The following is a 22,080-nucleotide window of genomic DNA, read 5'->3' on the forward strand; positions in this document are numbered from 1 at the left end:
TTTTTTTTTTTTTTTTTTTTTTTTAAAGAATCGTATCGCCTTAAGCATGCTTTGGCAAGATTTGAAGTTCTTTAAGTATGATTATGTGTAAAAGATGTTAGTGTCCTTCTCACAATTAATCATTGATCTTTCAGTATTTTTGAGCCCTTAGTCTTAGATTAGAATTTCTGAGCATGTGTTATACTGTATTTGGCATGTGTTGAAGCAGCTGTAACAATTTGGGCTTTGGGGTTAGACTGACCCAGATTCAAATTCTGGCATTGCCTCTTACTAGTTATGTGATCTTAGACAAATTATGTAATTAGTTTCCATGTCAGCTTTTTGTATACTGGGGAGAATAGCACCTCTGTCATTGGGGTTGTTATATAGGTTGAGTGTCATTATTTGTGGGAAGTGTTTAGCTTGTATAAAATGATAGTTGTTATTATCTCTGACCTTTTTTTACCCTTTCTCTTGTCCTCATATTTTCCCAATTTTTGGTATTGCCATGAAATATGAAATCCTATGTGATGTGAAATCTTGTAACACAATATTTTGAATCTGTTTTTAATACTTATTGGAATATTATTGCATTTATTTTATTTTATTTTTGCATCTTTTTTTTTTTCTTAGTCCAGGCCTCATTCAGGTTTAGATGGATTTAGGGATTTATGTTGGACATGGTAGTATAACTGTAACCATGATATTGCTAATAATACAATATAATGGCAGAGAGGGCTGTGCCAGTTAGCTTTTATTGCCCTGCACTGTGAAAAGTCTCAATGAGTATTCACTGTTTACCTCAGACTAGAAAATTGAAAACTTCATACTAGGTTTAAGGTATGATTCACCTAGTTTTGACACTTTGGTGAAGGCAGTGCAATATATTTCTATTCTTGACGTTCCCTTTTTATTTTCATTAATTGTTTACTAGCCACACATTTTGAGTCTAAAGTTGTGGTTTTCAAGTACAGATTCCAGGGCCTTACCTTTAGCGCCTCCATAAATGTGAAGGACTTCATGCTTTCAATAGAGTGGTGCTTAATAGTGTATTTTTCCGCTTATTGGGAGACTCAGCTAAGGTGACATTTTCTATGAGGCCAGCATTGGGCCAACAACCTCATAGTGTTCTATCAACTAGGGCTTACATTTCTCTGCATGTGGGGAAAATAGAAATAATAGTGGCTTAATAAAATCTTTTTCCCCCCTTATATAACAAGAAGACTGGAGGTGGCAGCCTAGGTGCTGTCAGGCACCCAGGCTCCTAGTTTTTTTTCATGCCACCACACTTAGCAGGTGACTCTCCTTCTCATAGTTGGAAGATGGTTGTTCCACCTCTAGACTCATGCTTGTGTTCTAGTCCAGAAGAATATGGCAAAAGGACAAAGACACATGAAGCTGAGTTGGCTTTCTTTCAAAAGACTTTCTTTCCTGGAGTCCTTTCTCAGTGACTTCCACTTCTATTTTACTGGCCAGAACTATATAATTTGGTCATTTGCAAGGGGGGCTGGGAAATGAAGCTTTAGCTGGACACATTATTACTTCAAACAAAATAGGTCAGGATTCTCTTACTAAAGAAGGGGAAATTGTATGTTGGCTAAGCAACTGAAAATATTGGCCTCTTTTTTTTTTTTTTTAAATGATAATAGTTAAATAGGGTATTGCAAGTAAATAATTTAACTTGATGCATAAAATTCAATTAATAAATGTTAGCTTTAATCTGAAGAGGCAGATGCCTACCAATTAAGAGCAAAGTATTGAAACTCAGGTAGTTCTTATTTCTAGGCCCTACTCTGCCTAACTAATTGTATGACCTAAGTTTTACCTTAATTACATTGCTTTACTTACATTGCCTTGTAAGACCATGAACCTATCGCATGGGATTATTGTAATGATTAGATGAAAAGAAGAAATGTAAGTAAAGAAAGTACTCAGCATAGACTTGGCACACAGAATGGATGCTCAGTGAATGTTAATGTACATGATGGTGACAATGAAATAACACCCATGAAGACTGGGCTATTTCTGTGTTTGTTCTTTCCCAAACAAGATTTTTTTTTTCTTGAAAATATACCCCACTATTTGATTAATTCATTCAGCAAATATTTATTGAACTCCTGTTATGTACCAGGCACTGTTCTGGATGCTGGAGATAAAACAGTGAAGCAAACACAAAAAATGCCTGCTTTTACAGAGTTTATAATCTAGAAACTCTAAAGAAGAAGAAAAAGCAGGAAAGCGGTTAGGGACTGCTAGGAATGGAGGTGGGGTTTCAGTTTTAGGTCAGGGAAAACCTCTCTGAGAAGGTGACAGTTGAGGAAAGACCCAAAGAAGGTGAAGAAGTGAATGACGTGGTTATCTGCAGGAAGTTTGTTCCAAGCAGAAGACAACAAGAACAAATGTTCTGAAGTAGAAGCATGCTGATGGGATTAAGGAATGCTAAGGAGGTGTGAGGGCAGCTAGAGCAGAGTATATCAGAAGGTGAAGAGACAGATAGGTGTGAAGAGGTTAGAAAGGTAAGGTGGTATGGATGCGTGGTCCTGATTGTCAGGTTGTAAGTTATTGTAGGAACTTGGCTTTTGCTTTGAGTAAGATTGAAAATCGTTGCAGGGTTTTGAACAGAGATTTTTTTTTTTTTTTTTTTTTTTGAGAAGGAGTCTTGCTCTGTTGCCCAGGCTGGAGTGCAGTGGCGTGATCTCGGCTCACTGCAAACTCTACCTCCCAGGTTCACGCCATTCTCCTGGCTCAGCCTCCAGAGTAGCTGGGACTACAGGCGCCCACCACCACACCCGGCTAATTTTTTGTATTTTTTTAGTAGAGACGGAGTTTCACCATGTTAACCAGGATGGTCTCGATCTCCTGACCTTGTGATCCGCCCGTCTCGGCCTCCCAAAGTGCTGGGATTACAGGCTTGAGCCACCGCGCCTGGCCTTGAACAGAGATTTAACATGACCTGACTTACATTTTAAAACTCAGGCTGCAGGCCGGGCAAGGTGCCTTGTCTGTAATTCCAGCACTTCGGGAGGCGGAGGCGGGTGGATCCCATGATTCCAGGAGTTTGAGACCAGCCTGGCCAACATGGTGAAACCCCATCTCTATAAAAATACAAAAATTAGCTGGGTTTGGTGGTGCATGTCTGTAATCCCAGCTACTTGGGAGGTTGAGGCATGAGAATCACTTGAACTTGGGTGAGAGGTTGCAGTGAGCCGAGATTGTGCCATTGCACTCCAGCCTGGGTGACAGAATGAGACACTGTCTCAAAAACAAACAAACAAACAAACACCTCAGGCTGCAATATGAAGAATAGTTTTATAAGGGCACAAGGGTGGAAGGAGGTTATCCAGGGGAGAGAAGCAGTAGTGGAGATGGTGAGAAGAGATCAGATTCTGGATATAGCATATTTTTTGAAGTTAGAGGATTTGCTCTTGGATTAGATGTGAGAGAAAGGAAAGATGAGATGATTCCAAGATTTTTGGCTAGAGCATCTAGAAGAATGGAGTTGTCATCCGCTCAGATGGGAGATCACCAGAGTGAACAGGAGAGTGAGTGATGATTCATTGCAAAACCATCAGGCTGCTTGAATAATTACTTGAAGCATATGGCAGTGTGTCTTTATTTTCATCTTTGTATGGACAGAATAGCATGATTTTTATGATGATGACTATTCTTACAGCTGTTTTGCTAGTTAATTTTCAACATGACTCTGACAAGAGACCCTGTTTAGAAAAGGGGTTAACAAAATTGTAAATTCTGATGTTTTGCATGGTTCAGGTGACAATGCTTTAGTCATCTTTCAAAACAAACAGCCTGGGCTAGTGCTTTTCTTTAGTGAATGCAAAACCTTCCTAAAATATACTTTAAAATCTTTAGACTATAAGCCTATTATAGTGATGGCTGGACACAATTTTGGGGAAAATGTGTTCATTTGATTTGATTCATTTAATTCATTTTTATCCTCACAGGAATATCTATTTTTACATTATTTCTCTCTTTTTTTAAAAAAATTATTTTTGAGCTGGGGTCTCGCTCTGTTGCCCAGACTAGAGTGCAGCAGCATGTTCATGGCTCACTGCAACCTCTGCCTCCCAGGTTCCAGCCATCCTCCCACTTTAGCTTCCCAAGTAGCTGGGACTACAGGTGTGTGCCACCACGCCCAGCTAATTTTTGTAGTTTTTGTAGATTTTGTAAGTTTTACCATGTTGGCCAGGCTGGTGTCAAACTTCTCAGCTCAAGTGATCTGCCTGACTTGGCCTCCCAAAGCACTGAGACTACAGGCGGGAGCCACAGTGCCTGGCCCGGTTCTCTCTCAAATTTCTAAGTCTAGTAAAGCGGAGAGAGACTGAAATTTTTTCTTAGTCCTGCTCATGCTTGGGCAGATCCTTCTCTGTCTCAAGAAGTAGAGTTACTTAGTTTGAAAGATTTAAAGAGAAGGTTCATCCATATTTTCCGCACATTAATTTATTCTGCTGTGTGATGTATGCTAACGTTGGTTGCAGTTAAAGAACTAACTAGGAGAGGACAGAAGAGAGGAAGAAGTGAGGATGTAGGATGGGGCATTGAGGATGCGTGCCAATGTGAAATAGTGAAAGGCTGAATTACGTTGTTTTATTGCAAATTGTTTAAAATTTTCCATGGTATTAGTATTCAGATTAGGCCACTGCTTAGTCAAGGGCATTTCACACTTTGACTAAACCATTCCTTTTGTTCTTTTTAAAATCTTTTTTTTCTAAAACATCCTGTTATAGCAGACTAAACCATTCCTAACAGATACCTTTTACCGGTATGTATGAATATTTATACTGAAGTAACAGTTTTACAGATAACTTCTGTTTTTGTTGTGTGCAGTGTATACTGATATTTTCTATTTGATCCTATTTACATCAATAAAAATGATGGTAAACCCAGTAAATTGTTAAAAAAGTGTATTAAGGAACCCTGCTTTGAAGAAGAGATGAAATTTTTTATTTGTATCTTTAATCCTTTTATATTATTAGATTATTGAAAAATATTGGAAAATAGTTAAAATAATTATGATAAAACTTTTAGATATTCTTCCATATCTTATTTACATTACTAATTGCTATTTTCTATGAAGTAAATTTTTTTCTAATGAGAGAACATCATTGATTATTCTGAATTAGTGTTGAAAGTAGTGAGTTTTTACCGTGTTACCAAAATCTTTTATGTTAGAACCTTAAAATATTTTTCAATTGCTGAAGATTATTTTAACATTTGTTTTGGGAAGATAATGTGAAGATGGATGAAAGTGACTGTTAGCATAGAAGAACTGAAGCCTGCAAGTTCCTGTTTATCAATGGGTGTGGGAAACATTAGCATCTTGTCATCTGACCATTTGTTAAATCACACCAGAGCGTAATATCTTGCTCGTGAGAAGATTTGTTCATTAAGTGAATGAATCTTTGAGTGAAAGAAAGATACTTTAGTATCTAAACAATTATGATTGCTAATACGTATGTTTGGTATTTTGTTATTAGTGAAATTGATTGTGTTTACTGATGACTAGAAAATAATAACTAAAGTTAAAATCAAACATTTCTTTATCTACATTTTTAACCCCAGCATGGTTTTGGTTTACATAGGACGTGCTATTAATATATTTCAGGTTTTGTATATGTAAGTTAAATCAATCAGCGTTAGATTATTCAGGGGTAGAATAGCTGGTTTGAGAACTAATACTGGTTAAAAAGAATACCACTGGATAGTACATTTGTAAAAATATTGTAAAGAATCAATGAACACATTTACATATTAGAAGATGTCTGTTATCTGGGCCCAAAGGTACCTTGCAGAGGCCATGTTATGTCTCCTGTGACTTGAGAAATGCCTTTCTTGTAGATTTGTGACCAGCATGATTAGCTTACTTCTCCTATTCCTGGTGTTTCCAAGAATCAGCCAGTGGCATCTCACTGAAGGCAGGAGAAAGCAGTTAAACTTTCTTCAGGGTTTCTATTCAGAAATAATTAAGAGGATAGGATGTGAGAGGGGTGGAACTTAATGGCAAGCACTACCATTCTGTCTCTCTGTTTTATACACATAACAAAGGGAGCTCAGCCAAGAAGCAGATCAACTGCAAACTATTTCAATAGTAGCCTGTTGGATGATTTTTTATCCAGTAAAAGTTAATGTTCCTAAACTGTTGTCAGAGTTGTTTATGTACGCTATGGGATGATGTTATTGAATGCTAAATATGTTCTTTTCTTTTTTATTTCCTTTCTTTCTCTGTCTTTTTTTATTTTTATTTTTGGCAAGGTCTCACTCTGTCACCCAGGCTGGAGTGTAGTGGTGCGAACATGGCTCACTGTAGCATTGATCTCCTGGGCCCATGCAATCTTCCACCTCAGCCTGCCAAGTAGCTGGGACTACAGGTGTGCACCACCACACCCGGCCAATATTTTTATTTTTCATTTTAGAGACGGGGTCTTAACCGTGTTGCCCAGGCTGGTCTCGAACTCCTGGCCCCAAATGGTCCTCCTGCTTCAGCTTCCCAAAGTGCTGAGATTATACATGTGAGCCACCACTGCCAGAAGTGTGTTCTTAAATATTGAATTTTATTTAAAATTTTTCATTATGTGAGTTTTGTGCCATTACTTGTTTGTTTCGTTTTTGAGACAGAGCCTTATTCTGTTGCCCAGGCTGGAGGGCAGTGGTGCAATCTCAGCTCACTGCAACCTCTGCCTCCCAGCTTCAAGCAATTCTTGTGTCTCGGCCTCCTGAATAATGGGCAGTACAGACGTGTGCGACGACACCCAGCTAATTTTTGTATTGTTTTAATAGAGACGGGGATGCACCATGTTGGCCAGGCTGGTTTCAAACTCCTTGGCTCAAGTGAGCCGCCCGCCTCGGCCTCCCAAAGTGCTGTTATTACAGGTGTGAGCCACTGCGCCCAGCTGTGTGCAGAGTTTTTACTTAGTTTGTCAGAACTGTGATTTGGATTTATCCATGTTGGTGTTGCCTATGGTTGTGTTTGTGTGGCTTTATTGAGAGATTTTCAAATGAATTTAAATGTAACAAACACAAATTCTGTTGAATTATATAGTTATATGTGTAAATCATACATATACACGCATATGTACACATATATACATATATATACACATACATATATATATATTTTGGAGACAGAGTCTTGCTCTGTCACCCAGGCGGAGTGCAGTGGGGCAGTCTCAGCTCACTGCAACCTCTGCCTCCTGGGTTCAAGCGATTCTCCTGCTTCAGCCTCCCAAGTAGCTGGGACTACAGGCCTGCATCACCATATCCAGCTATTTTTTTTTTTTTTTTTTTTTGTAGAGATGAAGTTTTGCCATGTGGCCCAGGCTGGTCTCAAACTCCTGAGCCCAAGTGATCTGCCTGCCTTGACCTCCCAAAGTGCTAGGTCTGTAGGCATGAGCCACCACACCGGCCTCATGTTAAATTTTTAATGTTTGTAGCACATTAGTATTAGAAATGTGTTGGCACATTTGAAAGGATTTTTAAATAACAGCTTTATTTTATTTTCTTTTACTTTCGAGATGGAGTCTCTCTCTGTCATTCAGGCTGGAGTGCAGTGGTGTGATTATGGCCCACTGCAGCCTCAAACTCCCAGGCTCAAGTGATCCTCCCCACCTTAGGCTCCAGACTAGGTGGGACTACAGACGTGCACCACCACATGTGGCTTTTTTTTTTTTTTTGAGACAGGGTCCTGCTTTGTCACCCAGGCTGGAGTGCAGTGGCTGCAGCCTCAACCTCCCAGGCTCAGGCGATCCTCCTACCTCAGTCTCCCTAGTAGCTGGGACTACACATGTGCACCACCACGCCTGGCTAAATTTTGTATTTTTGTAGGGATGGAGTCCCACTATGTTGCCCAGGCTGGTCTTGAACTCCTGGGCTCAAGCGATCCATCCACTTTGGCCTCCCAAAGTACTGGACTCACATCCCACCCCTGGCCTGGCTAATTTTAAAATTTTTCATAGACAGGGTCTTGCTATGTTGCCCATGCTGGTCTCAAATTCCTGAACTCAAGCAGTCCTCTCACCTTGGCCTCCCAAAGTGTTAGGATTACAGGCGTGAGCCATTATTTCTGGCCTATAACAGCTTTATTGAGATACAATTCACACACCATAAAATTTACCCTTTTAAAGTGTACAATTCAGCATCCTTACAGAGTTGTACAACCATCACCATTAATTCCAGAATGTTTTCATAACTCCAAAAGAAACAGTGTACAGTTGTCCCTCAGTATATGTGGGTGACTGGTTCCAGGAATCCCAAGTATACCCAAATTCATGCATACTTAAGTCCTGCAGTTAGTCCTGCAGAACCCTCATTGTGTGAAAAGTCAGCCCTCCATATATGAGTTTCTCATCCTGTGAATACTGTATTTTCCATCTGCATTTGATTGGAAATAATCTTCTTTTTTGAAATGGAGTTTTGCTCTGTTGCCCAGGCTGGAGGGCAGTGGTGCAATCTCAGCTCACTGTAACCTCCGCCTTCCGGGTTCAAGTGATTTTCCTGCCTCACCCTCCCAGGTAGCAGGGACTACAGGCGTATGCCACCATGCCTGGGTAATTTTTGTATTTTTAGTAGAGACAGGTTTTCACTATGTTGGCCAGATGGTGTTGATCTCCTGACCCACTATGATCTGCCCACCTCGGCTTCCCAAAGTGTTGGGATTACAGGCGTGCCACTGCGCCCAGCCTAATTTTTATATTTTTAGTAAAGGCAGGGTTCCGCCATGTTGGCCAGCCTGGTCTCGAACTCCGGTTTCAAGTGATCCGCCAGCCTTAGCCTCCTGAAGTGCTGGGATTACAGGCGTGAAACACTGTTCCTGGCTGGAAAAAATCTTATGTAAGTGGACTCATGCAGTTCAAATTCACATTGTTCATGGGTCAACTGTACCCATTAGCTGTACTCCCCATTTCTCCTTCCCTCCAGACCCTGGTAACCACTGATCTACTTTCTGCTTCAATGGATTTTTATAATCTTGGTATTTCATATAATTGAAATCATACTATATATGGATTTTTGTGCCTGGCGTCACTTAGTATGTTTTCATAATGAAAACAGTGTTTTTAAGCATATGTCAGTATTTGCTCCCTGGCTCATGTCTGTATAACTCCAACTTTTTTTTTTTTTTTTTTTTTTTTTGAGACAGAGTATCACTGTGTCTCCCAGGCTGGAGTGCAGTGGCCTGTTCTTGGTTCACTGCAACCTCTGCCTCCCAGGCTCAAGTGATCTCCCACCTCAACCTCCCAAGTAGCTAGGACTATAAGTGTGCACCACCACGCCCAGCTAATTTTTGTATTTTTAGTAGAGATGGGGTTTTACCTATGTTGGCCAGGATGGTCTCGATCTCCTGACCTCGTGATCCGCCCACCTTGGCCTCCCAAAGTGCTGGGATTACAGGCGTGAGCCACTGCGCCCGGCCTGTTTCAGAAGATTTTGTAGTTGTTTGTAGAAGCACCTTTATGATGGCTGCTTTAAAATTCTTGTCAGATAATTCCAACATCTGATTTATCTTGGTGTTGGCATCAGTATGATCGTATGGTCGTCTTTTTTCTTTTCTCATTCAAGTGTGCTTTTCCTGGTTCTTGGTATGACACGTCATTTTTTTTTTTTTTTAATTGTACTTTGGGCATTTAGGTTATGATGTTAGGAGACTCTTTTGTTTTGTTTTTCGTTAATGAGAAAGGGTCTTGCTATGTTCCCAGGCTGGTTTCTAACTCCTGGCCTTAGATGATCCTCTTTCCTCAGCCTCCTGATTAGCTAGGATTACAGGTGCATGCCACCGCACCTGGCTGAGACTCTTGATCCTCTTTTATTCTTCTCTTTTAATAGGCAGTTACCCTATTTAAGTTTAGTGTATAGCTCCTGTCCTATTTTTGTGAGCTGTAATCCTATGGTAATTCAGTTTTCAGATCTCTTGCAATGCTATTTTTTTCTGTTTTATTCTTTTGGCACCGCTAGAGCTCCCGTTCTATCTCTGCAGCTGCCTGGACTGACCTGTGGATGTGGGGTCCTGGCTCTGCTGCTGCTAAGGGCAGATTGGCTTGACATTGCCATGTGTGTGGGGCAGACACCTGACTGGCACTGTGGTGAATCTGGCCTGCTACTGTTTGAAGCATAGTGTGGAGACCCTGCTGATGTTGGGGTGGATTGGGTTCACCACTGTCCTGGGTGGGGACTGGAAAATGTATCTCTCCACTAGGTCTCTGCTGAGCTGCCCCTTTCATAGACTGTTGGCCAGAGACAGCAGAGTTTTCTCATTTATTTATTTGTCTTTATCTGCCTGATCCATCCATTCGTAGTGTTCATTCCAGTTTACAAGCCTCTCTTGTGTCCAGTCTGGGATATTTGGGAGACAAAGGGAAAACCCAGTGAACTTACTGTGGTGTTTTCTTGAAGTCTTGAGATCCCTAACTAGTCTGCCTCTCTCTTTCTACCTTTCGGAGTCCTCTTTTGATTGTTGAATTATTTTTAGGCTATTTAGTTGCATTTGGAGGGGAAGAGTGAGGAAATGTGAGCCTATGCCATTGTATCCTGGAACTGGAATACTAGCAGTTTTGACATTTTTTTTGCACTGGTATTTATTGGCAATACGTATGAAATGGTTGAGGCTTTTGTTTTAACTGACACTCTTTAGAGTGTTTTTCTGTATCTTTTAGGCATTGTAGGAACAAGGTAAGGATTACTCTTGTTTAAATTGTATGGGAATTAGAAATGTCATATTCTTATATATTCATCTACTTATTTACTCTTTTATGTATTTGTTTTTAGGGAGTGGAGCAACTGCTGTGGTCCAAGCAGCTTATTGTGCCCCTAAAAAGGAGAAAGTGGCAATCAAACGGATAAACCTTGAGAAATGTCAAACTAGCATGGATGAACTCCTGGTATGCACATCTCATTCTTCTGAAATGGAGAGATATACTTGTATATATTCACATTACAATGGGAAATAACTTGAAGTTTTTGATTTATTTCTTTTTTAAAAAAAGATTTATGATTTCTTCATTAATAAATAATATTCATTGTAAAATTTATAAAGTCTGGAGAAGTAGAAAGAAAAAAGTTACGATATTCTTACTCTGAGATTAACATTTAATATATAACCTTTCAGAGTGAACATTTGAATATATTTGTATTTTTATGATATGTAATCAGATGCTTGCTCTTTTCATTTAATCATTTATCATAGAACTGCTTCTGTGTCTGTAAATACGGATCAGTATCATTTACAATATGTGTATAGTATTCTGTTGAACAGACCACAGTTTATTAACTGTTCTCTGATATTTGCTAATTATCCTGTTTCCTGTTTTTTATTGTTACAAACAGTGCTTACTTCTGTGTTCCCTTAAAATAATACCATGGAATTGTGATTCCTGGGTCAAAAGGAATATCCTTTAAAACGCTCTAGCCTTTTAAACTTTTATTCTGATAGTTGATATAAGATATAGAACAACCCCCAAGCAGCATTAGCTTCTTCAAAGGCTAGGGAAAGGAAGAAGAAAAGGAAGTTCCAAGCAATAGCTGTAAGATGTTCTGTGACATTAGAATGTAACCATACAGGGATTGTATTGTACTTCTTTTATGCATTGTGATACCCAGAATAGTTTTAAGTATATAGTCAGTGCTCAGCAAGGGAAACTAGTTTTTAAAATTACTTATTATTGTTTCAAAATTTTCAGTTTCTTTGGCTTAACAAAAATAATAATGCTTGCTTTGGATACCTTATGAGCTTTTTCTTGAAGCTCAAATGATACAGTATTTGAAAACTCTAAACTGCCATACAAATATGAACTAATATTGTTATTTTATTAAGTAATTTCTTTAAGAGCATGTACAGCTAGTGCTAGAAAGATCAGGTATTAGGACTGGCATGACCTGCCCATCCAGAAGTTTTTTTCGCTGTCCCAAATTGTATTTTATTTCTGGTGGTGTCTGTACTGAGCATTAGGGAATAATTGGAATTAAAGAAAAAGAGGTAATGGAATTATATATAGCATAATATATAATTATATGTGAGATGGACAAGACAAATGTATTTCTTTAGCAATTGGTAATGTACGAGCAGGACCTGAAGGAGTGGGTTGCTGGAATGATCTTGAGCCATCTTTGGTGAGAGAACGCTTTCTTGGAAGGAAATGCTGATTGAAATCTTATTTGAAAATCTTATTTGAAGATCTCGGATTGATACATACCATAATACTTTAGAGCACCATTTGGACACTTGAACTGCAGTGATGATAAAAGAAGTTGATAAACTGCAAACTAATTCTGTTAAAGAAAAACAAAAATTTTAACCTACATATTAAGACTAGAACTTGAGAAGTCCAGTATGAAAACCTATAATTTGCCAGTTATTTAATCGATAAGGATAGAGTAAAATGAAAGTCTTATTATTTACTGCTTCATGATTAAGCTGAGGCTCAAAGTTTAAATAACTTAAGTTCACTTGATGATAATAGCAAACATCTTTCAGTGCTAGGCACTTCAGTGTGCTTTAACCTCACACACATCTCCATGAGCTAAGTAGTAGCTCTGTTTTATAGATGAAGGAAGTAAATCATATAATAAGTGACAGAGTCTGGATTAAAAATCAGGTCTTTCTGACTTAAGTCTATTATTGTCTACTTAGTATAGTACTAATAAAATGATTATAATCTTAGTTCAAAAGTAGGACACTTCTTTTCTTTTCTTTTTTTTTTTTTTTTTTTTGTTTTTTTTTGAGATGGAGTCTTGCTTTGTCTCCCAGGCTGGAATGCAGTGGCATGATATTGGCTCACTGCGACCTCTGCCTCCCAGGTTCAAGCAATTCTTCTACCTCAGCCTCTCGAGTAGCTGGGATTACAGGTGCACGACACCACACCCAGCTAATTTTTCAATTTTTAGTAGAGATGGGGTTTCACCATGTTGGCCAGGCTGGTCTCGAACTCCTGACCTCAGGTGATCTGCCTGCCTCAGCCTCCCAAAGTGCTGGGATTACAGGCATGAGCCAGTGTGCCTGGCTGGACATTTCCTTTTAAATATCATTTGACATTCTTGAAAGCAATATTTTTGTTCTTACATTAGGGCCTTGTAAAGACATGCGAATTTGTTATATTTTATTAAAAAGAAAATTGATTAGATATGTGTACATTTTGCTCATGTTTCAATAAGCTTTGTGTTGCAAATATAGTTTGCATATATTAATACTTGGCAAATAAGTAAAGGGGGGGAAAGTACATTTTAGTAAAGCAAGTTTAAGATACTTGGGTTTTTGGGGGTGGGGGAAGTAAGCAGGTAAGATCTCACTACATACTGAAGAAACATCAGGAATGCAGAGAATACCTGATTTGTTTGTGATACCAGGACCTGTTCTACAGGATACTGATATCTGAGTGCCAGGGGCTCTATTCCTGAGAGATGTGAAATCCTTCAGTTTTCTTAAAAAAAAGTCTGTGAGATCAGTGTACTAAACTTTTGATGTAGTATTAAAATTTATTTTCAAAGCCATCTTTATTATAATGCAACACTCTTTGGGTTCTCCAAAGAGTGCTGATGTAAACTGGGCTAACAGGTGTGTATCATGTATAACAATTACTAGTGAGGGGTCAGTGTATTGCTTCTTTCTCTTGTCATGTATTTTCTATCTGATGACCTTTGCTAAGTGTGAGGGGAAAATCAGCTATCAAATCTTACTGCATTTATTTTTTTCCAGAGATTGTACTCCTATGCTTTTCTCTAAGAAAGACACATTGTAGTATTTTGAAATATTTCTCTTGTCTGACAGATGCTAGGACTAAAGTCATTGGACATCTGTGGGGAACATCAAGAGGCTTAAAATGTTCCTTCTATCAGGTGTTTCACATCTAGTTAAAGAGTTAAGGTTCTTGCCTGTCGTACCAAGGCAGAGTGTGACAAATGTCTCAGGGGAGGTATAAAGTAATTTGAAAGAGGGCCAGGCATGGTAGCTCATACGTGTAATCCCAGCACTTTGGGAGGCAGAGGCAGGCGGATCACCTGAGGTCGAGTTTGAGACCAGCCTGGCCAACATGGTGAAACCCCGTCTTTACTAAAAATGCAGAAATTAGCCAGACGTGGTGGCACGCGCTTGTAGTCCCAGCTACACAGGAGGCTGAGGCGGGAGAATTGCTTGAACCCTGGGAGGCGGAGGTTATGGTGGGCCAAGATTGTGCCACTGCACTCCAGCTTGGGTGACAGAGTAAGACTGTGTCTCAGAAAACAAACAAGAAATGGCACAAAACTTATATAATACAAAATTTAAAATAAAATCCAGTATTTAAGAACCTACTGCTGGGGACGGTTGCTCACGCCTGTAATCCCAGCACTTTGGGAGGCTGAGGCAGGAGGATCACTTCAGGCTAGGAGTTCGAGATTAGCCTGGGTAACATGGTGAGACCTCGTCTCTAGAATGGGAAATAAAAAAATTAGCTGGGCATAGTGGTATACGCCTGTTACCACAGCTACTTAGGAGGCTAAGGTGGGAAGATTGCTTGAGCCTCGGATGTCAGTGCTGCAGTGAGTCATGTTCATGGCACTGCACTCCAGCCTGGGTGACACAGAGTGAGGCCCTGTCTCCAAAAAAAAAAAAAAAAAAAGCAGTGTGAAAGAAAGGGGAGGAAGAGAGCTTCTAATTGTGAAAATGGAGGGCTTTGTGGAAATGTTTGTGGCCTGGGCCACCAGGGCTGTGTAGACTTTAAACAGGCATAGATGGCAACTCTTCCTGGCAGGGGTTTAAAATCAGGAAAGAATAGTAGACAGCCTAGAGACCATAAAGAAGAAATAATAGGTAAAAAGAATTAGGATTTTATTTGATAGGAAATGTTGATAGCTGCAGAAATAGAGGCAAATGTCTTCGAAGTTTTTTTTTTTTTTTTTTTTTTTTTAAAGGAAAATGACTTCATTAGAACCGAGTTTTAGGAAGTTTAGTTTTGTAATACTTTTTAAAACATAATAACCTTATTGATATAAAATTCATGTATCATAAATTACCATTTAAAAATGTATAATGCTATGTTTTTTAGTATATTCGCAAAGTTGTGCAACCATCACCGTCACCCCAAAAAGAAACTCCATACCCATGACCACTCATTCTTTATTCTTTCCTCCCTTCAGCCCTAGGCAATAACTAATCTACTGTCTGTCTGCATAGATTTGCCTATTCTGGACATTTCATATAAATAGGTTCATACAATGTGTAGCCTTTTGTGTCTGGCTTTCATTTAGCATGTTTCCAAAGTTCATTCATATTGTAGCATGTATCAGTTCTTTTTTCCTTTCTTATTGGTGAATAACAGTCCATTATATAGATATACCACATATTGTTTGTCCTTTCATCAGTTGTTGGGCATCTGGGCTGTTTCTACTTCTTGGCTTTTATCAGTAATGTCGTGATGAACATCTTTGTGCAAGTCTTCATGTGTACATTTTAGTTTTATTATCTTGGATGTATACCTAAGAGTAGAATTGCTGGGTAATATGGTAACTCTGTGTTTAACTTTTTGAAAAATTGCCAAGCTATTTTCCAAAGTAGATGTACCGTTTTACATTCTCACCAGCAATGTATGAGGGTTTCAGTTTCTCTGTATCCTCACCAATACTTGATATTGTTCATCTTTTTTGTCATAGCCATCCCAGTAGATTAATTCTGTAATATTTGGCAAAGTGAATTGCAAAGGAGTAAGAGATCAGTGGCAAAGAGACTAGTTAGTAGGCTTTGCTGTAGTCTAGACCAACAACTTTGTAAAACTTTGAAAATAAGACCCTCACTAAGAAAGATATATTTTATCATTACCTGGTATTTAAAGATATATATTCATAAATATTATAACTGAAACATTTTCTTTTCTTTTTTTTGAGGTGGAGTCTCGCTGTGTCGCCCAGGCTGGAGTGCGGTGGCCGGATCTCGGCTCACTGTAAGCTCCGACCTCGCCCGGCTAGTTTTTTTTGTATTTTTTAGTAGAGACGGGGTTTCACCGTGTTAGCCAGGATGGTCTCGATCTCCTGACCTCGTGATCCGCCCGCCTCAGCCTCCCAAAGTGCTGGGATTACAGGCTTGAGCCACCATGCCCGGCCAACATTTTCATATTATGTAGAATGTACTCTCATTTTCTATCCTATTTATTCATCTTTTTAAAATACAATCCACTAAATTTATTTCATGACCCATATAAATTATAACACATAGTTTGAGGTACACTGGGCTATACAGAGATATCGAGACTCTAAATTCAGGCAGTGATGGTGGTAATGGAAAGGAAAACACAGATTTCCTGGATGGAAAATACGTTAGTACTAGAATGAGCACTCAGTTAAGGCAGAGACTTTATTTTGTTTATCGTATATGAATGAATGAATAAATTAACTTTATTTGGGTGTGTGAAATGGAGGAAAACTGACTACATTTAGGGAATTAGAAAACCAGAAAGTAATGGTAGAAATGATGGTGAGTGAATTTCAGGAAGGAATAAAAAGTTACCATTAAGAAAAAAAAGGCTTCAGAAAGCTTGAGGTGGAGAACTGTATAGTTCAAACAAAAAATCTGGCTCTAGCAGACAATAAGAGATTTTCAGGAAAGCAGTTTCATTAGAAGGGGTAGAATTCACTTTATTTATTTATTTTATTAATTTATTTTTTAAATAGCGACAGAGTCTCACTCTGTTGCCCAGGCTGGTCTCAAACTCCTGGGCTTAAGGGATCTTCCTACTTCAGCCTCCCAAAGTACTGGGATTACAGGGGTGAGCCACTGTACCTGCCCAGGAATTCACTTCTAGGTGGTTGAGGAAGCTGCTGGGTCATTTAAGTCAGTATTCATATACCACTCTTGTGAATCATTTATGTATTTATTTTTCTTTTTGAAAGGAGGAAAGGATAACTCTACTGGTAGTTAAGGTACAAGAAGATTTCCCCTTCCCCTTTAAAGGAATAGAAGCAAGAAAAGAATATTTAAGCCCCTTTTCATCTTTGAATTTTGTGTTTTTTTGATAGTCTCCTGCTAGAAAACCCTTTGTAGTACTCCCCTTTCCAGATTAAAGCTCAAAACCCTTAGCTTAACATTTAAGACCTTCCACAATTTGACCCTAACTCTTTGCATTGTCACTCTGTCATGTGATTTTTCTTTCCTTCACTTTCCCTATCAGTTAGTCACCAAATCCTATTGTTTGTACCTCTCTATTATTATCTCTTGACTCTTCCCTTTTCATTCATACTGCCACTAATTTTTTGACCTTTTATTTTGAGATAACTTAAAACTTACAGAAGAATTGCAAAAGTAGTACAGAGTTTCCTTCTGCTATCCACCCAACTTGCCCTTTTTTTTTTCAGACTTGCCTACCTTAATGGTTCTTTCCTATAGATTCTTTCAACATTTATCTTTTTTTCCTTTATGCTTTTTCTCAGCAGAATCATCTTGCAACATTTAACATCTTTACTACTCATTTGGTGCCTGTATGCTCTCTTATCTGTTTCCTCTTATATGTACTTATAGATATTAATATAACTGTAGTACAGTAATCAGAACTGATAAATTAGCTGTTTATCATTTCTCCGTCATCTCTCACTCACGTGGTGGCAACAACCTAAACAGAAGCCTTGTCTCTAGTCTTGTCTTCTTCATTGATTTTCTATGTGGCATCCAAGGGTGATTTATGAAAATGTATAATATAGTTAAACCTTTGATATCTTTCCATTGCTGTTAGGATGAAGCCTAATTTTTTAATATACTTTCAAGGTCCTTTATGATCTAGTCCTAGGTAATTAAACAATCAAAATCTTAAAACCTACTTCCTTTCCTGTTGGAGTGTTAATGTAGGAAACTTCCAAGCCTTCCATGTTATGACTCCTATTTTTTAATGTGCCTCTCCAATGAAATCATGTAGTGTCTAGTTCTTGCCCTGTCAAGCTGTTTATTAGTCTGTATTGTAAAGTAGTATTTGTCTAACTTCTTTACCAAACTGTAAGTTTCATGAGGACTCCCCATGGTGATCGAGTACCTAGCACTATGCTTGGCACATACTAGGTATTATAGTAGGCGCTTAGTATTGTAAATATCTGTTGAAAACATGAACTTCTTATCCTAGACAGATTTACTCATTGGATGTCTTATGTATTTCATCATTTATGAAAATCATATGTGCCTACCATCTTGTACTGTTATTTCTCCCATCCTATAGAATTAAACCTGGTTCCCACCTCTTCTGTAAAGGCTTTTTTTGTTCACACTTGCCTACCTTAATGGTTCTTTCCTATAGATTCTTTTAACATTTATCTTTTTTTCCTTTATGCTTTTTCTCAGCAGAATCATCTTGCAACATTTAACATCTTTACTACTCATTTGGTGCCTGTATGCTCTCTTATCTGTTTCCTCTTATATGTACTTACCTTATCTTTGAAATTCTGTATAACTTTGTTGATAGCAAGGTGCTATCAAGTTCTTTCTTCCTTTTCTTTCATATTTACTTAGCTTTTAGTACAGAAGACTGTGCTGGTGACTTTGGGGTTGCAAGATATATATGACAAGATCCTTGCCATAAAGGAAGTTGAATTCAAGTAAAGAAGATGAGAAATTGGAAGTTAGCATTTATTGAGTACTCCTCATGAATCAGGGATTATGAATGACTTTCACACAATTGATCTTACTGAACAAATCCCAAGGGCATAGCGCAGGTACATTAATAGGTGAAAGGCCATATAAAGTGCTGTAGTATTTCATTCATTCAACAAATATTTATTAAAGGTGTACTGTGTGCCGGGCATAATGATATGTGCTAAGAACAGTTTTAGTTCTCACTGAGCTTACAGTTTTGTGGGGGATGTGAAAAGAAATACGCAATTATAGTATGGTCAGATAAGTTTCACAGTGATTGAGAATCTACTTTTAAGTACTTGCCTTCATGGAGCTCTCAGCCTAGAAGGGAGAGACAGACAGATAAGCACACAATGTACTATCCGGTATTTTATGTACCATGATGGGAGGAGATATACAGGGTGCTTGGAAGCTAAGAGAAGGAGCATCTAACTAAATCCGGGAAGCTGGGAGGAAATTCTGTCTAGACTGAGATCAGAAGGAAGAATTGGAGTTAGCTAGGCAGAGATGATAGGGGAAGTGTATTTGAGACTGAGGCACGATAGGGTTGGGTTAAATGTCCAGAGTTAAAAGAAGCAGGTAAACAGAGCTCTCATCACACAACGCTTTATAAGGCATTTTGTCATACCAAATCTAATTTAAAATCATAAGCTGAGATACAGTAAGCTTAGACTTTTGGCTCAGATTTCTACTCTGGATTTAGTTTTTGACATTGTCCTATTTCATTTTGTTTCTCTTTAGTGTGAGAATTGTTAATCATTTCACAAAAACAGAATGAAGTAATATTTTGCAAAGAAAAAAAAAGTCCCTACACAAACTATAAAAAAACCTGTTTATTAGTTAATATCCTTTATAGCTATAAAACCAGATTTCCCAAGATGGTTCTTCAAGGGCACCTTGAAGCAAAAATACATGTCCCAAAGGAGGCCTCCTGGAGTGTTGTGCCAGGGTGTGTTAAATAGAATGTTTCTAGTTTGAAAGATTACTAGTGTAATGAGTGGAGGAAGAAGTTGAATCAGAGTGGACTGAGGGAGACAAAGTGGTTTTATTGGTTTAACCATTCTTGAAGAAATCAGAGTCATGGAGATCCCAGAAAGGTGTGACAAAATCTTGAGATTTCAAAATCTGGATTTGCTAACTCACAACATTTGTTTTAGGCTTGCATATAGTGAATTATCATGTTTTCTCTTCTTTGTAGAAAGAAATTCAAGCCATGAGTCAATGCCATCATCCTAATATTGTATCTTACTACACGTCTTTTGTGGTAAAAGATGAGCTGTGGCTTGTCATGAAGCTGCTAAGTGGAGGTGAGTAGAGTACAAGGAAATGCTATAAGTACCATGGTTTGAAAAGTTAATAAAAGTTTCCTTTTCTATTATGATTTCGTTTTCATGGACATTTGCATTTGAGGACATACTGAAAATATAGTATCTGCTGAAGATGCTAATCTATGAGCCAAGACAGGTTTCACACATTGCATTTGCTTCATTTCGTTGTCATGCTGCTTAAATCTCTCTTAATTTTTTTTAGAGACTGGCTAGCTCTGTCACCCAGGCTGGAGTGCAGTGGTGCAATCATGGCTCACTGCAGCCTCAAACTGCTGGGTTCAAGTGATCCTCCCGTCTCAGCCTCCCAAGTAGCTGAGACAACAGGCATATACCACCATGCTCAGCTAATTTTATTATTTAATTTAATATAATTTTTTTTGGAGATGGGGTCTCACTTTGTTGCCCAGGCTCATCTCTAACTCCTGTCTTCAAGAGATCCTTCCACCTTGGCCTCCCAAAGTGCTGGGATTACAGGTGTGAGCCATTGTGCCTGGTCTAAGTCTCTCTTATTTTAGGGTGCTTCCTTCTTGCTTCCTCCCTTCCATGATGTAAACTTACTGAAGAGTCTAGGCCAGTTATCTTGTAGAATATGCCATATTCTGGATTTATCTGATTATTTCTTCTTGGTGGTATTTAACTTTATCTGTAGTCCTCTATTTTTTGTATATTGAAAATTAGATCTAAATTCTTGGTTAAATTCAAGTTAAATATTTTGTGGGAGGATACTTCTTAGTGATGCTGTGTATTTCATATTGCATAACATCAGGAAATATTTGCTATCTGGTTGTATCTTTAATAGTGATGTTAGTTTTGTTTGCTTAAGATTAGGACAGCCAGGCCTCTCCATGGAAAAGGTAACATTTTCCCCTTTGTAGTAGCAGGTAATCTGTGACATTTTACTTTGTGAGTATCCAGTGAGTGTCCAGTTCTCCATAAGTCTTTTATCTTAATGGTTTTCACATTCGTTGTTTGAATCCTTGTTTGAGTCAGTTATTTCATCAGGGGTTGTAAAACGGTGAGTTTTCTTACAGCATCATTTCTTTTATATTTATAAACTGACATCCTTATATGAAGAACTTTTCCATATCAACTGGGACACTGATTAATCTGTACTCTAGTTCCTACCGAAAAGGCAAGATAAATAATTGAGTCTTTTTTAAGGATCAAGTTTTAGAGTAAAAATTTTGTTTAGTAATCGTCTCCAGTAGTAGAGAGGGTTTAAAAATTTTCCTTTTTCCAGTTGGTTAGGACCTTCACTTTTTTGAGTATTATTATAGATCCAAGGATTTTTATGTATTCAGTGTCTTTCCGTCAGTTATACTCTATTCTTTTTGGTATGCAGGTTGTCCAAAATTGTCAGTGGGAGCCCTTTCAGAGTCACTCTTGTGTCCTCTTGACCTGAACTCATCAGTCTTTCATTACATCCTTAACTTTTTAGTTCAAGATTCCCTAGGGTTATATTTGTATTCATTTATTCAGACCCTGAATCAGCCAGTACTCTAATGAGCTTTGGTATTTTTTCCTCTGGAATGGTACTTAGAAAGCATAACTTGGATGCTTGGAGTGCTCATTACTACTCTAGTGTAATTGCTTCTAGAGCTTAGAAATACAGTATATTAAAAATAAAATTATAATTTGACATTAATACAAGTTTCCAATACAAGTTTAATGTCATAGATTTTTTAAGCTTGAATCTCTTTTCCTTTACACAGAAAATTTTGCTACCCAATATTACCATAATTACTTAAGTGCTTTATCTTGCAATATATGTACAATTATTTCTACTTTATTCTTACAATAAAATATAAATATTGCTGATTGCAAACTGTGAAACCTTGGCATGTATAGATCGAACATTTGTTTTGGTTACCCAAAAGCTCATGCCATTTGGTAAATTAGTCATTTTGCCAAGGCATGGATTTGAATCACATGGCAAGACTGGTAGGACTAGTGAGTGATGGAGCCACACTGGCCTTCCTATCACTATGCTGGTTGGTTTTTGCTTGCATGTGTATTTTGTGGGGAGTATGATTTTCCATCTTAGAATGTAGAGTTACAGAAAAGATAATCCATATTTGTTTAGTTTGCAATTTTATTGCTATATCTCACTGAACACCACACTTCCCCAGAAAGACTGTAAACAACATAAGGCTTTAGAATTAAATTTCAGTTTTTCTACTTAGCAATTGT

At 38.2% G+C, this 22,080-nt stretch overlaps 1 protein-coding gene across 1 annotated transcript in view; it reads left to right on the top strand.

Annotated features, from left to right (window-relative positions):
- OXSR1 (oxidative stress responsive kinase 1) overlaps window positions 1–22,080 on the top strand; it is a 97,754-nt gene that overhangs the window by 6,550 nt on the left and 69,124 nt on the right. The window contains 2 exon segments of the mRNA XM_017847390.1: window positions 10,753–10,865; window positions 19,761–19,869. Of these exon segments, the coding sequence (XP_017702879.1) occupies window positions 10,753–10,865; window positions 19,761–19,869 (222 nt within the window).

This window comes from Rhinopithecus bieti, unplaced genomic scaffold (assembly GCF_001698545.2).
Source record: "Rhinopithecus bieti isolate Rb0 unplaced genomic scaffold, ASM169854v2 scaffold_30015, whole genome shotgun sequence".
In the NCBI taxonomy this organism is placed as follows: domain Eukaryota; kingdom Metazoa; phylum Chordata; class Mammalia; order Primates; family Cercopithecidae; genus Rhinopithecus; species Rhinopithecus bieti.